The sequence below is a fragment of the Typopeltis vanoorti genome, chromosome 7, assembly GCF_054136105.1.
Source record: "Typopeltis vanoorti isolate ZY-2024b chromosome 7, IOZ_Tvanoo_1.0, whole genome shotgun sequence".
Lineage (NCBI taxonomy): Eukaryota > Metazoa > Arthropoda > Arachnida > Uropygi > Thelyphonidae > Typopeltis > Typopeltis vanoorti.
In genome coordinates this window covers 53,236,458-53,251,140 of record NC_143555.1, presented here as the reverse complement: position 1 = coordinate 53,251,140, position 14,683 = coordinate 53,236,458, and the positions used below count along the sequence as shown (strand labels likewise).

The 14,683-nt window shown below is 34.9% G+C and overlaps 1 protein-coding gene across 2 annotated transcripts in view; it reads left to right on the top strand.

The window, feature by feature from the left end:
* LOC150104679 (E3 ubiquitin-protein ligase SHPRH) overlaps positions 1-14,683 on the top strand; it is a 674,750-nt gene that overhangs the window by 297,423 nt on the left and 362,644 nt on the right. For both annotated transcript variants that reach the window (XM_090395874.1, XM_090395873.1), the window contains 2 exons: positions 4,855-5,086; positions 11,818-12,018. In XM_090395874.1, coding sequence (XP_090252000.1) covers positions 4,855-5,086; positions 11,818-12,018 — 433 coding nt within the window. The remainder of the gene's footprint in view (positions 1-4,854; positions 5,087-11,817; positions 12,019-14,683) is intronic.

The following is a 14,683-nucleotide window of genomic DNA, read 5'->3' as shown; positions in this document are numbered from 1 at the left end:
AAGGAGTGTCCCAGGTTCGATTCCCGTTGTAGACATGAGTAATTTGAGGATCTTCCTCAGGCATAGCCAAGTTAGCTGGTCTTGGGCGCGGTCAGTAGAGTTTTTTCCGCCAGTTTATCTGGCGTTTTTCATCCCGCAAACAGGCAAACCAGCCCCTTGAACATACGCCTCTACAGTCAAAAATATACCCCCCCAGTGGCAGACTAGGCGATGGGTCGTTTGGGAGTAGTACTAACAAGAAGTCGCATCTAAGTAACACGCGGACCCTGCATAGGAAGCGGGAATAACGCGTAGAAGAAGAAGAAGATTGGTTCGCATGAGAATGTGCTGGGGAACTGGTGATGCCTTTTAACAGGCTGTTGTTTAATTTAAGTCTCAGCTCTGGCAAAGTCCCAAGAAAGTGGAAGAGGGTAAAATAATTTCTTGACATAAAGGGGGGGATCTAAGTCTCTTACAGCAAATTATATACGAATTAGTGTCTCAGGAATGGTGGTAAAAGTTTGTTAAAAGAGAGAATTCAGGAATGGGTGGATAAGAATATGATACTCTGAGGGGCAGTATGGCTTTGTGATGGATTTTTCATGCCTTAGTAATTTGCTGACGACTTTTTATAATAGAATGACAGCTGAGATGGATAAAGGTAATGGCTACACTATGATACTGCTGAATTTTGCAAAGGCATTTGACTGGATACCACATGGAACTCTATTACTCGAACTGTAACAAACGGGGATGGATATGAAACTTTTGATATGGATAAAATGATGACTGATGGACGTGTGGTATATGAAAGAGCATAATTCAGGAGAAGGCAGATGACTAGTGGTGTGCCACTAGACTTGGTGCTGGGACTACTGCTGTTTAATTTGTACATAAATAATACGAAGATAGGAAATAATATAAAGGGAGATATTCAGTTTTCACAGTGAAGAATTTATGGAGACACAACACACATGTTAGAAAAATTACTTAACATTACGAAAGTAACATTCGAAGTTTCAACCTCTGTATTAAGGTCATCATCAGGAAAACAGTCATCTGCACAGGATACATGGTACATGACCAGTACTGTTGACAGGGTGTAGCATAGAGGCAACTTGCCTCACAGCGCGGCTTAATAAGGGTGCTCGTTAGCCATATTACGGTAGGTGCCATCAAATTGTTAGCGTAGCAAGTACGGAAAGAAGTTTTTCCAAGCTTAAACTGATTAAACTTTATTTGTAAACAGCAAGTAATTTTTAAACAGTTTAAGTTTTTCAATTTTAATTTTAATCAGTTTAAGTTTAAATTTTCAATCAGTTTAACCCAAGAAAGATTGGTTGGTCTAGCAACTATATCAATAGAGGCAGACATAGCTTATAATTGAAATTGAAATATAAACAGTTTTATTGTGCAACATCCCCATAGAGCAAACATTTAATTAATATTATTATGTAATGTTTTGCAATAATGTTTCTCTTGTAATAAAATACAAAATAGCAATTGGAGATTTTCTTATATTTTTGTCTTATAATCAGGGACGATATTTAATTATTTGGCTGAGGGCATGATCTAATCTGGGCCACTGCCCTGTACATTACAATACACTACACAAAAGTAAGATGAATCTAAATGTTTGTTAATCATTTGCCCTAGCCTGACCTCTGGCAGAAAAAAAATATAATAAAATAAAAGAAAAAATATAAAATAAATAAAATAAAAATAATAAAAAATTATTAATAACAAATAAAAATAAATAAATGAAAAATATATAAAAAATAGAACTACATTCAACAATTTCTAAAGTTCTCTCGTATTAAGATTTCTTCTGTTTGGGGTTCTGTATACTATACTGAAGATGGGTACTCCAAATTCTTGGAATAATTAATCCATCCTTCTTGTTCATATTTGGATGATGTTTCAGCATTTCATAAGCCTCTTTGAATTTTCTTTCAAACCAGGTTTTAGTGTGGTGTAGTCCCTCTTACCTAACTCCATGGAGGTCATCCATGGGAGTTAGTTAGGAGTGTGGTTAGCATGGGTGTGAGGACTAAATTTTTTGCTTTTGTGGTGAATGTGTTGCCTGAGTCAGTGGTGAGTGGTTTGACTGTTATTGGTTTCAAGGAGAGGTATGATAAATATTCTGTTGATAGTTTGGGATCTCCCATGGTGAGCCTTAGGACTTCATTGAGGTACCTATTCAATAATAATATTAATAATAATAAATAGAAAAGTTTTAATTAATTAAAAAAATAGTAAATTTTAAATATTCTGTTAGATAATCACTTTTCATATCCCTAAATCAAGCATTTAGGGATATGAAAGAGTTTGTAAAATTTGGAGCAAAGTGAAACCTAATAAAGCATTGGTCAGACCACACATAAACTGCTTTGCTCATATGCTCACCTAATTTCCATTGTGATTTGAATACAGTGTGAAGTATCCAGAGACAAGTGACTTTGGCAATATTGCAGCTCTTAAATGTTAGTTATGGAAAGAGAGGTTGACAGAATATATATTGCAGAGTTTAGTGGATAGATGAAAAAGAGGTGGTATGAGAAAGATTTTTAAGTTAGTGAAGGGATTTTGTTGGATTAATACAGAGGGGATTATGAAAAGGGTGAAAAGTGAGAAGAGAAAAATGAGGGGTCATCCCTGGAGGTTGTGTAAATATGTGGTGAGTAGATTTCATACATGGAGAGTAGCTGGTGAGTGGAATGCGTTGCTGGAATGTGTTATAAATGTTGTTATTGTGAGAAATAACACTCAAATAGTCACTATGAGAAATATATTGTTTGTTAACCTCCCACAATGAATGTTTTGACTTTATGGAAGTTGTTTTTGTAATAATAATAATAATAATAATATTGGTAAGTTCCTACTAAATGTCTGTTCAGGACAATGGACTAGCCATTACTATCTTCTAACATGAAGATGTTAGAAGATAGTAATGGCTATTTCTCCATAAATTCATATGGAGAAACTACCCAAGAAATAAGAAAAGTTTTATTGATTATTGTCGATTGTGCTATCTTCAGACTGGTTCAGATTACAAAAATGTATGGAATTCGAAATACAAAGCAAGTACCACCATTTTACCAAGGATAATTTGGAATCTTCACAATCATGAGATGTAATTGTTGTTTCGTTTTGGGTTCGATTGACTGTTTTTAGTTGAAAAATAAGACAAAGTAAAATTATATGGCTGCTACTACTACATTAAAAATAAAAATATATATGAAAGTTTAAAAAAAGAATCAAAGTCAGGTGTCTTTCATTGGTGAGCTGTAGAACACAATATACACATTTTGAAGAAAAAAATTTAATAAGTTTGAAAACAAGAACCAAACCTTAGAAACTGCAAAATTGGAGGCAAACATTGATTGGCTCATCTAAGGAAGCAATGAAGCTGTCTGCAAGGTTTGAAAAATTATTATTATTATTATTTATGGGGAGGGAGGCCCTGAACATAATGTCAAGAAATATCGAAATATCCAACATTTGTGCAGTATCTATCATACGTTTTCACAGTCATGGCATTCACAACAAACTCTGGTAACCTATTCCACTCATTCACTATTCTCCAAGCAAAAAACCTAGTTTTTAACACCCGTGCTACACTCTTACTCAGTTTCCATAGATGGCCCCTAATTCTCTCACCACCAGACCTGTTCTGAAAAATTTCCTCTAAATTAATCTTGTAAAAACTTTTAGTAATTTGTATGTCTCAATCATATCACACCTTTTCTGCCTATCAACCAGTATGAACTTACCATTGTAACCCACAAATCTTGAACCTGTTCTTGTAAGGTTCATTCCATAGACCTGCTACCTTCTTGGTCACTTGCCTCTGGATCCTCCCCACCTCCTCCTCCTCATCGTCAAGAAACCCTGGTGCCCAGATCTGCATACAGTAGTCAAGTTGGATGTTCTCAAGGCTCGATAAAGAGGAACAATAACCTTCTTGTCTCTACCCATCAAAGTATTCCTCAGTAAAGTAAGAACATTTGTGAGTATACCAAGAATTTAAAGAGGCTATCCTGAAAAAGAAGAAATCATGTTAAAAGTTATTCCTGACAAGGAAGTCACAACATACCTTGAAAGCAACACAGGGATAAATGAGAAAACCCAGATTTTTGTAAAAATATAGCTAAATAAATGTAACATCTAAGGAAAGTTTTGGGAAGAATCTAGAAAATTAGTGATGAGAGCAGGATGTTCTAGAGTCTACTGAAAAATCTTAGTACATGGAAGAAAGTATTGTAACAACAATAAGAGATGATAAATGTGAAAAACTAAGTTATGGTTTTTCTGGATGTCTGGGTGTAATTATTGAAAAATTATTAAATGAGGCAAGCACTGACAGAACAATTGTAGAAGTGTCTACTAGAAACACTCTTCTGCACTGTTCATAATGAATGATAGTTATATTAAGTACCATTATATATATTAAGTATAATATAAGAGAAAAAGTTTGCTATTGTAAGGGATTGTGATTCTTATAGAATAATTACTAAAGATCTCACAAAAGCAAAAGTAAACAAGCTCAGCAGAATTTCAGATAGGATCACTTTTTGGGTTCATATCTTTGTCTACAAACTTCACTTTATCTTATGTTATTTTATAGCCATGTTTTGTGGTTGTCTTTCAAGATTGCATCTTCCTAAGATTCTTAAAGCTGGCAATCTGTTTCAACTTTTTAACTTGTATAAACATGGTACTATTTAAGATGCAACCACCTCAAAAAATTCATTAGGTTTTAATTGGATGCATCAGTTGCTTCCATAAGGTAGTAAGAAATCTGCTTAAAATTTTCTTCATTTTCATTATTTTTTTTATTAATTCATCAAAAATTAACAACTGTTTTCCTTCTAGGATCCAATACCATCACGTGCTACATTAATTGTATCACCAATGTCAATTAGTTATCAGTGGCAAGAAGAAATTGAAAAGCACATCTCTCAAGGAATTTTGAAGGTATTAGTATATGGTGGAGTTCAGAAAGGGTTTATTCAACCTCTTGATTTGGCAGACTATGATATAGTGCTAGTTACTTATGAAACTTTAAGGAAGGAAATAAATTATGTGGATTTGCCCCACAGTAATAGTAAGTATGATTTTTAATACAAATTCTTTTTAATTCTCTCAATTATTAATTTACTTTTGTAATGCTGTTTAACTTCTTCACTGCTAGGATTTTTGTATGTCAAATATATTTGAATTAAAGTTAAGTCTTATTCTTTATACTGCATTCTTGGATTAAAAAAAATCCCCAGATGCTTCCACTTGGCATTAAATTGTGAAAAGAAAGGATAATAGATATCTCCTGCAACTTGTAACTCATAAGTAGGTGTACAGGTTGCAGAGGATGGGAATACATAGTATATTTAGATTGATTGGAGATTGGCTCTCTGAACGATACCAGCAAGTTGTGTATGATGGACCAGTATCTCAAAAAAAAAGGGGGGGGGTAGCCAGTGGCATGCCCCAGGGTTCTGTTCTTGGGTCCCCTGCTGTTTAACTTGTTTGTAAATTATATAACATGTGGACTGACTGGGATCTTCAGTTATTTGCCGATGATGCAAATAACCGAAGAATTATAAGTACCACTGCTGATGTCATTTTCCTTCAGGAAGATGTGAATAGATTTCTGACTTGGACAAAGGAGTGGGGTTGGGTTTTAGTTTTAATATTAAAAAGTGCAAGGTGTTGCATTTTGGAGTGTAGAAATATAAGGCTGTGTACTATATTGATGGTGGTGTACTGCAGGAAGTGGATGAGATTCGAGATTTGGGAGTGATGGTTGACAGTAGACTGAAGTTTAGAGGGCATATTGCATGTGTTGCAAAGACTGCACATCATAGTGCTGCTATAAAAAGTACTCTAACATGTAGGGATAAGGAAGTGGTTGTGCCATTGTATAAAGCACTGGTCAGGCCACACTCGGACTATTGTGCTCAGATTTTGCCACCTGGTTTTCAATGTGACATGGAAACAATGGAGCGGGTGCGGTGACGAGTGATTAAGACAATATCAGGACTTTGGAATGCTGGCTATGGAGAAAGAGAGAGAGAGGTTGAACAAATATGGATAGGAGGAAAAGAGGTGATATGATACATTTAAGTTAGTGAGAGAATTTTTTTGAATTAATCCAGAGGAAACTATAAAAAGAGCAGAAGGTGAGAAGGGAAGAACCAGAGGCCATCCCTGGAAGTTATGTAAGAGTGTAGTGAAGAGGGATGTGAGGAGTAGATTTTTTACATGGAGAATTGTTAATGAATCAAACATTACCAGAATGTGTTGTTAACGCAAGGAGTGTTAGGGATTTTAAGATTCAGTGTGATAAGTTGTGGATTGAATGAACCTCCCATGATGAGTCTGCTGACTCCATGGAGGGTGCAATAATAATAATAATAATATCTATTGGTTATTTTATAGCCAAGTAGGAATTTACCTTTTCAAACTCTAAAAGTTTTAAAAATGATTGTCTTACAAGAATACAGCCTTCAGCATGAACTGATTTGGGATTGCACTGCTGAAAAAGACATGGGCTGCTGAGTTCGTTTTGCTTTTTTTTATTATTAATGTTTTTGGTGTACAACTTCACTGTCCAGACACTTGACAAAATTGTCAAACCAGTCTTTTACATTAGAAACCAAATAATACCTAGTCTTCCTTGTCTAAAAAAACAGTGAATATTTATTATCCTTTCTTTTTATAATTTTCCATGTTAGATTGAAACTTATTTTTCTCTTTCCTGCAAATTTACTTACCTACCTTTTCCCTTACTAATTAAGATTTCAGTTACAAAATAATATCTCTTTCTGGCACTAATTTATCATTCTGGAGTTTTGCATGGTCTCTGATTGGGGGGGGGGGGTTAAAACAGCTGTCAGGCCAGTGAACCTAGAAGGGGCAAAGATTAAGGACTCCTGGTTAAGAAGTCTTTTAATTATTTTTCATGTCTTTTAAGTAATGCAATACTAAGGCAATTTATGCTGATGATTGCATTCTCAAATCCTCAGTTATTGTTGAAACTTTTAAAAATTTCATCAGGCACACATTGTTTGCTTACTTGAAAATAAATCAATAATGGATATTTATCATCCTTTTGTTATATATATATATTTGAAGAAATTTAATTACTAGAAGCCAAGAGAAAAAAAAGTATTTATTATTTGAATGCACAACTAGTTTCATTTTCTTAGAAGACTTCATTGGGTGCATTACATAAAAATAGAAATACAGAAAATATACATTACAAGAAAACAAGCTAAAATTTAAGTAGCAAATGGATTGCTGACATTTGAAGGTCTTTTGGATGCCACAGTATTGTTGAGCACATTCACTCAGGCATGATCTCATGTATGCCAATTTTTCTTCTTTCAAGCTCATCATAGTATCTAAAAATGTTTTCTGATTTGTTCTAGATCACTGGATGAGTGATATAATCTTTATCGTTGCAGTTAGCAGAATTAAGAATTAAGCAAAAATTATTAGATGGTTTGCTGGTTCTAGTTCTGTCATACGTGATGTCTCTCACATGCTCCTCCATAAGCAACCTAAATGGATTTCTCCATTTAGTTGCCAAAGAGCACGTTGCGGTTACATCAAAGACAGTAAACTGCAGGATACTTTAGGCTATCATGTTTCAGTTTAGGTGTGCTGAGTATGAAATGTAATTTGGTTAGAGGAGTAAAAGGAGTGCAGTTTTAAATTTCTTGAGAATTTTAGCTAACTTTGGAGAAACAGAGCTGATATATGGTAATGATATAAAGTCTTTTATATAAGTACAGTGAACAGGTGGATTAAATAGTAGCTTATAAACAGTGTGTTTAGGATAACCATTTTCCTGAATGGGTGTAAGGTTTGTGACTTCTTCTTCTTCACTGAGGAGAGAGTGAGCACTTTGACCTAATGTAGAAATGATGCCAAGTTGTTGAGGTGGATAATGATGAGATTGTACATGAAGGTATCTATTGGTTTTGTGGATTTTTTATAAATAGAGATCTTCAGTTTTTCTGACACACAAGTGAGTTTGACATCCAGGAATGGGAAAGCACCATTAACTTCCAATTCCAAGGTAAAGTGTATTCTTGGATTCAGTTGATATATATATATATCAGGGGCTTCTATTCAGGGTGTGCTATGTGTGCGATACACACCCACAAAATAGCAATATCACCAATAATATATTTTTGCATTTATTTCTGTTAAAAATTTCCTCGAATTGTTTCCTGGCTTCATCAATATGCTCCGTGAAGTGGACACTTTTAGATTTGTAAACATTGCATCACATTTGCATTAATAGCCCGGGTGCATGTATGATCACAAACATGGATACCTTTCAACTCTTTAAATAGACGTAGATGGTGCAACAGGTAAAATTGTTAGTGCTCCAGTGGTTTTAAACCACCCAGAAGGCAAGGCAGGGTGTGCACTGAAACAATAGCATCCAGAAATCAGTAGCTGTGAATGGTTATTGTGTCAGTTAATCCAATTGAACATTATCATTAGTCAAGAGTTGCTGTTTTTGTTTTCTGAGTTTGTGACATGTTTAAGACACCAATATAGACAAGTTTGTAATATATGATTTTCTATAAATAATATATAACTTTTTTGCCCATATTTACAATTGGAAACAATGTCAACGATCTACTGAATGTCCTATTTTCTGCCAGAGCTTTTGTGGATTATATGACTGTGATTATAGTCAAAAGACATTGGAACTTGTGTATAAATAAGTAAGTAAAATGAGTTATTTCAGCCTTTCTCTGGTTCAGTCTAGAAAAATAAAAATGTCCTAAGTGATAACTTTTTACAATTTCTGTACATATTATGTTGCTGTATTTAAAAACTGTATCAAAATTCAATTTATCCCTGTCTCTAGTATTTGCTAATGATAATCTAATCTCATCATGAAGCATAAACCCTTTATGCCTCTTACATTAACAGCACACGTGAAGCATAGCTATTGTTCATTTGACCTTTATGCTTTCTGTATGAAAAATTATATTATTTGACTTAAATATAAAGAGCCAATAGGCTTCATTTCGGTGATATAAACATTATTTAAATTAAGGGGATATTAAATCCCACATTGTTTTAAAACCAAATAAGAAACTCAAAGATTGGAATCAGAGAGTTTCATGCCGAATATAGTAAACTATAAAAGTATCGGCGATTACTAGCGTGAGCTAATGCAAGTAGTCCTAGTATGTAGTACAATACCGGGCAACTCGCAGTAAAGTTTTGATTGCTATTCTTGGTATTTTCCATAATGTAAAAACACATTTCCTAGGAAACGTATGCTGTTATTACATTATGGTGGGAGGTCACTACCCAGACCGGTTTCAGCCTTTATTGAGGCTTCATCAGTGAGTAGCTAGACCAAATTAATATCAAAGGGTATAGCGAAAAGAACTTATATACTCTGCTATATGAGTTGTCAAAAAGGTGCACCCATTAAGTTACTTAAATATAAAGAGCCAGTAGGCTTCATTTCGGCGATATAAACATTATTTAAATTAAGGGGATATTAAATCCCACATTGTTTTAAAACTGAATAAGAAACTCAAAGATTGGAATCAGATAGTTTCATGCCGAATATAGTAAACTATAAAAGTATCAGCGATTACTAGCATGAGCTAATGCAAGTAGTCCTAGTATGTAGTACAATACCGGGCAACTCGCAGTAAAGTTCTGATCGCTATTCTTGGTATTTTCCATAATGTAAAAACACATTTCCTATTTAAATATAAAGAGCCTATTATAAATGATAAGAAAAGATAGAGCCTATCTTTTCTTATCATTTTGCTAGCACACAATATGGTCTTTCTAATGGAAAAGTTATTTTTATTTTCTGATTTAAAAAAAAAATTATTAGTAATTTTCATATTAATCATCCCACGTATTTATATTAATACATGTGCATGCAAGAGGTTTCAGAACTTATCAGCATAGTAGTGTGTGCAAGAGGTTCAAAGAGAAAGATAAGGAACATAATGATTGATTCTTGAACTCAAGATTGTAGTCCATGAGGAACACAACATAGTAAGGATGTTCTACAAATTGAAGTAGGGTAAAATAAGACGAAGAGGAGAGGTTAGTTCTTTGGATTTGAGGTTGTGCCGTGCTGTGCTGTGTTAACTAGCAGCTGCTTGCATTGTTATAGGTTTGAATGAAAGTGAAGAAAGAATGGAAGCCACTTTAACAACAGCATTTATTATTGTTATTAACATCAGGCCAATGGAGTCAAAAGAGGCATCACTTTGCTAGAGATATATATATCAGTTCATGAAGACAAATCTAAATCTTGCCTGAGTTTTAATCAAACCTGCAACACAGCAAAGCAGGAGTGAAATATTTTTGACAGCAGTACTTGACTATTTACTAAAAGAAAGGGCCAAAAGGCTTCATTTCGGAAGATATCATTTACAGACAGGTTAGGATCCAAGTAAGGACCCAAAAACAGACCCCTGAGGCAATCCATTGGTAACTCTCCTTTTTTTGAGGTCTCTGCTCCATCATGCACAACTTGCTAGTACCTTTCAGAGAGCCAATCTCCGATCCATCTAACCAATGTACTATCTATTCCCATCCTCTGTAGTAGTTGGTACACCAACTTTTTGTATGGTGATATATGTTTCTCCCTTCTCTAACACACTTGCTACCGTATCATAAAATGCAAGTAAATTACTAAAATAAGAACTACCCTGTACATATCCATGCTGACCATCATAAAGAATGCTATGTCCATCAACCCAATCCTGTATTCTATTCCTATCCCATCTTTTCAATACCTTGACCACAACTGCAGTTATATAGACTGGTCTGTAATTAGAAACTTCTGTCCTAGAACCATGCTTGTGGAGTGGTACTTTTTTGCCTTCTTTTCATTGTTAGGAACCCTACTCACTGAACATTAGACAACCAGGTCAAGGGCATAGCTAACTGTTATGCACATTCTTTAAGAATACATGGTGATATGTCATCCATTCCCACAGTCTTATTAACAACTAACCTAATTAACATCTGATACACCTCTGAGTCTTTCACTTCCAGTTCTTCTAATACTTGCCTTCCTTCTATATATTGCATAACATCATTTACACCCGTATGATATACACTGATAAATTGCTTGTTCAATAATTCACCATATCCTTTGTAATGTTCACTTCACTGCCATTACTATCCACAAGTGTCAACCTGCCATAATTATTCTTTCTCTTTTTTGCCATATAGTGGAAAAATTCCCTTGAATTAACCTTGGCCTGACTGGCCAATCTCCTCTCATACTGCACCTTTTCTTTCTTTACCATACTCATCACTCTCCTAGTCTGCACTTTATGCTCTTCATGGATCCTATCACCATCAACTGTCTTTTACCTTCTCCATAGCATTTTCTTTTCCAAAAGAGCTTGCTTGATTTCAGTGTTCATCCATTTCACTTGTGCTCTAATTTCTATTCAGTTACTCATTACTTTTGTAAATACTACCTTATCACCCGCCTTATACTTCCACATATATTTAATTTTGGGAGTAACTTTTAATTCTCCAAAGAAGTACCTCATGATCACTCTCACCAGTTTGAAATGGTATCTTCTGATCAACAGTTATGTCTTGTGAAGTATAGATTTAGTAGTTTATGAGAAGTAAGATACCATTTCCAACTGAAGAGAAAACTTAATTTCTTGGATGCTTGGGAACCTTTTTTTTTTTTTAAATAACTATTCCCACGAAATATTTTTCTTAATATTTATTCTATTTATATTCATTTTTAGTCTTAGGATTATTTCCTGTATTTTATGAGTACAGCATGAAGTATTTCATTTTCAGTTGAGCATGGACGACTTCGCCATCCTAAAAGATTCATGACAGTCCCTTCACCTCTAGTAGCTGTACAATGGTGGAGAATTTGTTTAGACGAAGCCCAAATGGTAGAGGGAACTTCTACAAAAACAGCAGAAATGGCACTACGGTTAGCTGCTGTTAACCGTTGGTGTGTGACTGGAACACCTATTCAGAAAACAGTTGATGGTAAGAGTTATGGGAATTAACTTATTTTAAAACTGATTCATTTTAGACATGGCATGTAAACAAATTTCTGAGCATATAACATGGAACAAAATTGTGATATGATAGTTTCCTAATAAAAGTTGATATAAACTTTTCTAATATACTAATTCTTTTATAATGTTCATTCTAATTTTTCAATGATTGTTAGGCTTAAGTGTTCTTTAGCTTGATATAATGCTAATGTTCTTGGAATTTGACATTGCATGTAGTTATGAAGTTGTTATGCTCCCACAGAAGCACTATGCTAGCAATTTAATTTTTTTCATAAAAGTTTAATTAATTTTTTATATTGACTCCACACAGGAGAGGTCACGCTGCCTATAAGATAACAATACTGTGTGTGTATGTGTGTGCACATGCATGCAAGAGCAGGTAGTTAAGAAGAAAACTTTTAGCAAGTTTCTTCTTTTAACAAGAAAAACTAGGGTTTGTATTTATTGAAGAAAAGCAACACTGGGAAGGCTGTTCCAAAGAAAAGATGAAGGAAAAAGATGAGAAGGTGGTGTGATATATTTGGAGTTGAACTGTGTACAGATGTTGACCAGTGACCGCTTGTATTTTTGCATGATTAGAGAAAAGCTGAAGAATGATAGTGGCCAATCGATACAGCAATACCCCTGAAGTGCCTTTAAGAAAGGCATCACCCCAAAATGGGAAAATAATATTCAAAGGTCAGTCAGATTTGGGATTTATAAAGTGTGTTAGGAGTTGAGAGAGTATGAGTACCATTTTGAGTTAAAATGAATAGCAAGTTTTTTGGAGGCTGAGAAGATTGTGGATGTAATATGTTTGTGCCAACATAAACTAGATGGGAAAGTCAGCATAAGAAGGGGAAACTGATATTAACTGGAAATTGAAATATTGTGAAAAGTAAGTCAGGAATTTGATGATGATGATGATGAAAAGTAAGAGGGAGTGAGGTAGGATCTTTCTTTAAGTTAATAAGGCAGTAAGCTGTTTTTTGATGGCATTTATGATATCAATTAATACTCTGACAGAGAATTTAATCCTGATTACATGGTCTATGTAAGAGAGCAATTCAAAATATATCAAATAATTTATTGAATAATATATTACAAAATCTGTATCTACAAAAGCTGTCATTTGCCAAAATTGAATTATTATTATTATTATTTTAAATTAGCACTTCTTATGTACTATTGCATGACAACTGCCACCATATTAGATCAAAACTTGTTCTGTATCGAAGGAAGTATAATGTAAAACTATTTCTTCAAAATACTTGATTAATGACTGTGAACCAAGGATTTAAGAACTTAATGTTGTTTAGACCATTTTAGTGTATGGATATGAGAGATACGTCAGAAATAAAACACTTGATCTGAGACTGTACACCATAGCTATGAGAGTTCTGAGAAGGATTGCAGTAGCCAACAGAATTTCACCCCAAAATGCATAACCTTACAGATGGCATTAATGACAGAATCATATTAAAATCAAGGATATCAGGAAGGAACTCGACATTATTAGCACTTAGGAATGTGTGAGTGGAGCCAATTTCAAGTGGTATGGTCATCTAAATGGACGAAGAGGAAAGATTAGCAAAACAAGTTTTTTTTTTTTTTTTTTAGGGATAGCAAGAAAAAAGACCCAGAGAAAGACCAAGGTTTAAGTGGATTGATACAATTGGAAGTGTCTTTGAAGATAGAAATATAAGATCTGACATTAGTGGATTATTATTATTATTATTATTACAGGCAACTCAAAGGAGTCCTTAGACTCATCAAGGGAGGCCCTAAATATCATGCCAAGAACTATTCAGCCTTCACACAGTATCTATCATACTTTGCTTTGAGCTCATTCACAGTCATGACACCCACAACAGACTCTGGCAGCTTATTCCACTCATTCACCATTCTCCAAAAACCCTCAGTAATTTGAATCTCAATCATATCACCCCTTTTCCACCTATCAACCAGTTTCTGTACCCCCACAGATCTTCAACCTGTTCTCGTGAGGTTCATTCCATAGACCATCTACCATCTTAGTCACTCACCTCTGGATATGCTCTTCCTCCCCATCACCAAGAAACCCTGCTACCCAGATCTGGGCACAGTAGTCAAGATGGGGTCTTATAAAGGCTCAATAAAGAGATGACCTGCTTCTCTCTGCTCGTCAAAGTATTCTTTAGTAACCAAGTGATCTGATGAGCAGCTTATTCCACTCTGGCAGCTTATTCCACTCATTCACCATTCTCCAAAAACCCTCAGTAATTTGAATCTCAATCATATCACCCCTTTTCCACCTATCAACCAGTTTCTGTACCCCCACAGATCTTCAACCTGTTCTCGTGAGGTTCATTCCATAGACCATCTACCATCTTGGTCACTCACCTCTGGATATGCTCTTCCTCCCCATCACCAAGAAACCCTGCTACCCAGATCTGGGCACAGTAGTCAAGATGGGGTCTTATAAAGGCTCAATAAAGAGATGACCTGCTTCTCTCTGCTCGTCAAAGTATTCTTTAGTAACCAAGTGATCTGATGAGCTGATTTAGCCACTTTTGCTATGTGCCACTTAAACTTCAACTCCCTGGCTTCGTCAATTTCCTGGAGTACAGTTCCACCAATGTGGTGTCTTGCTGCTAATCTTTTCACCCCAAAAT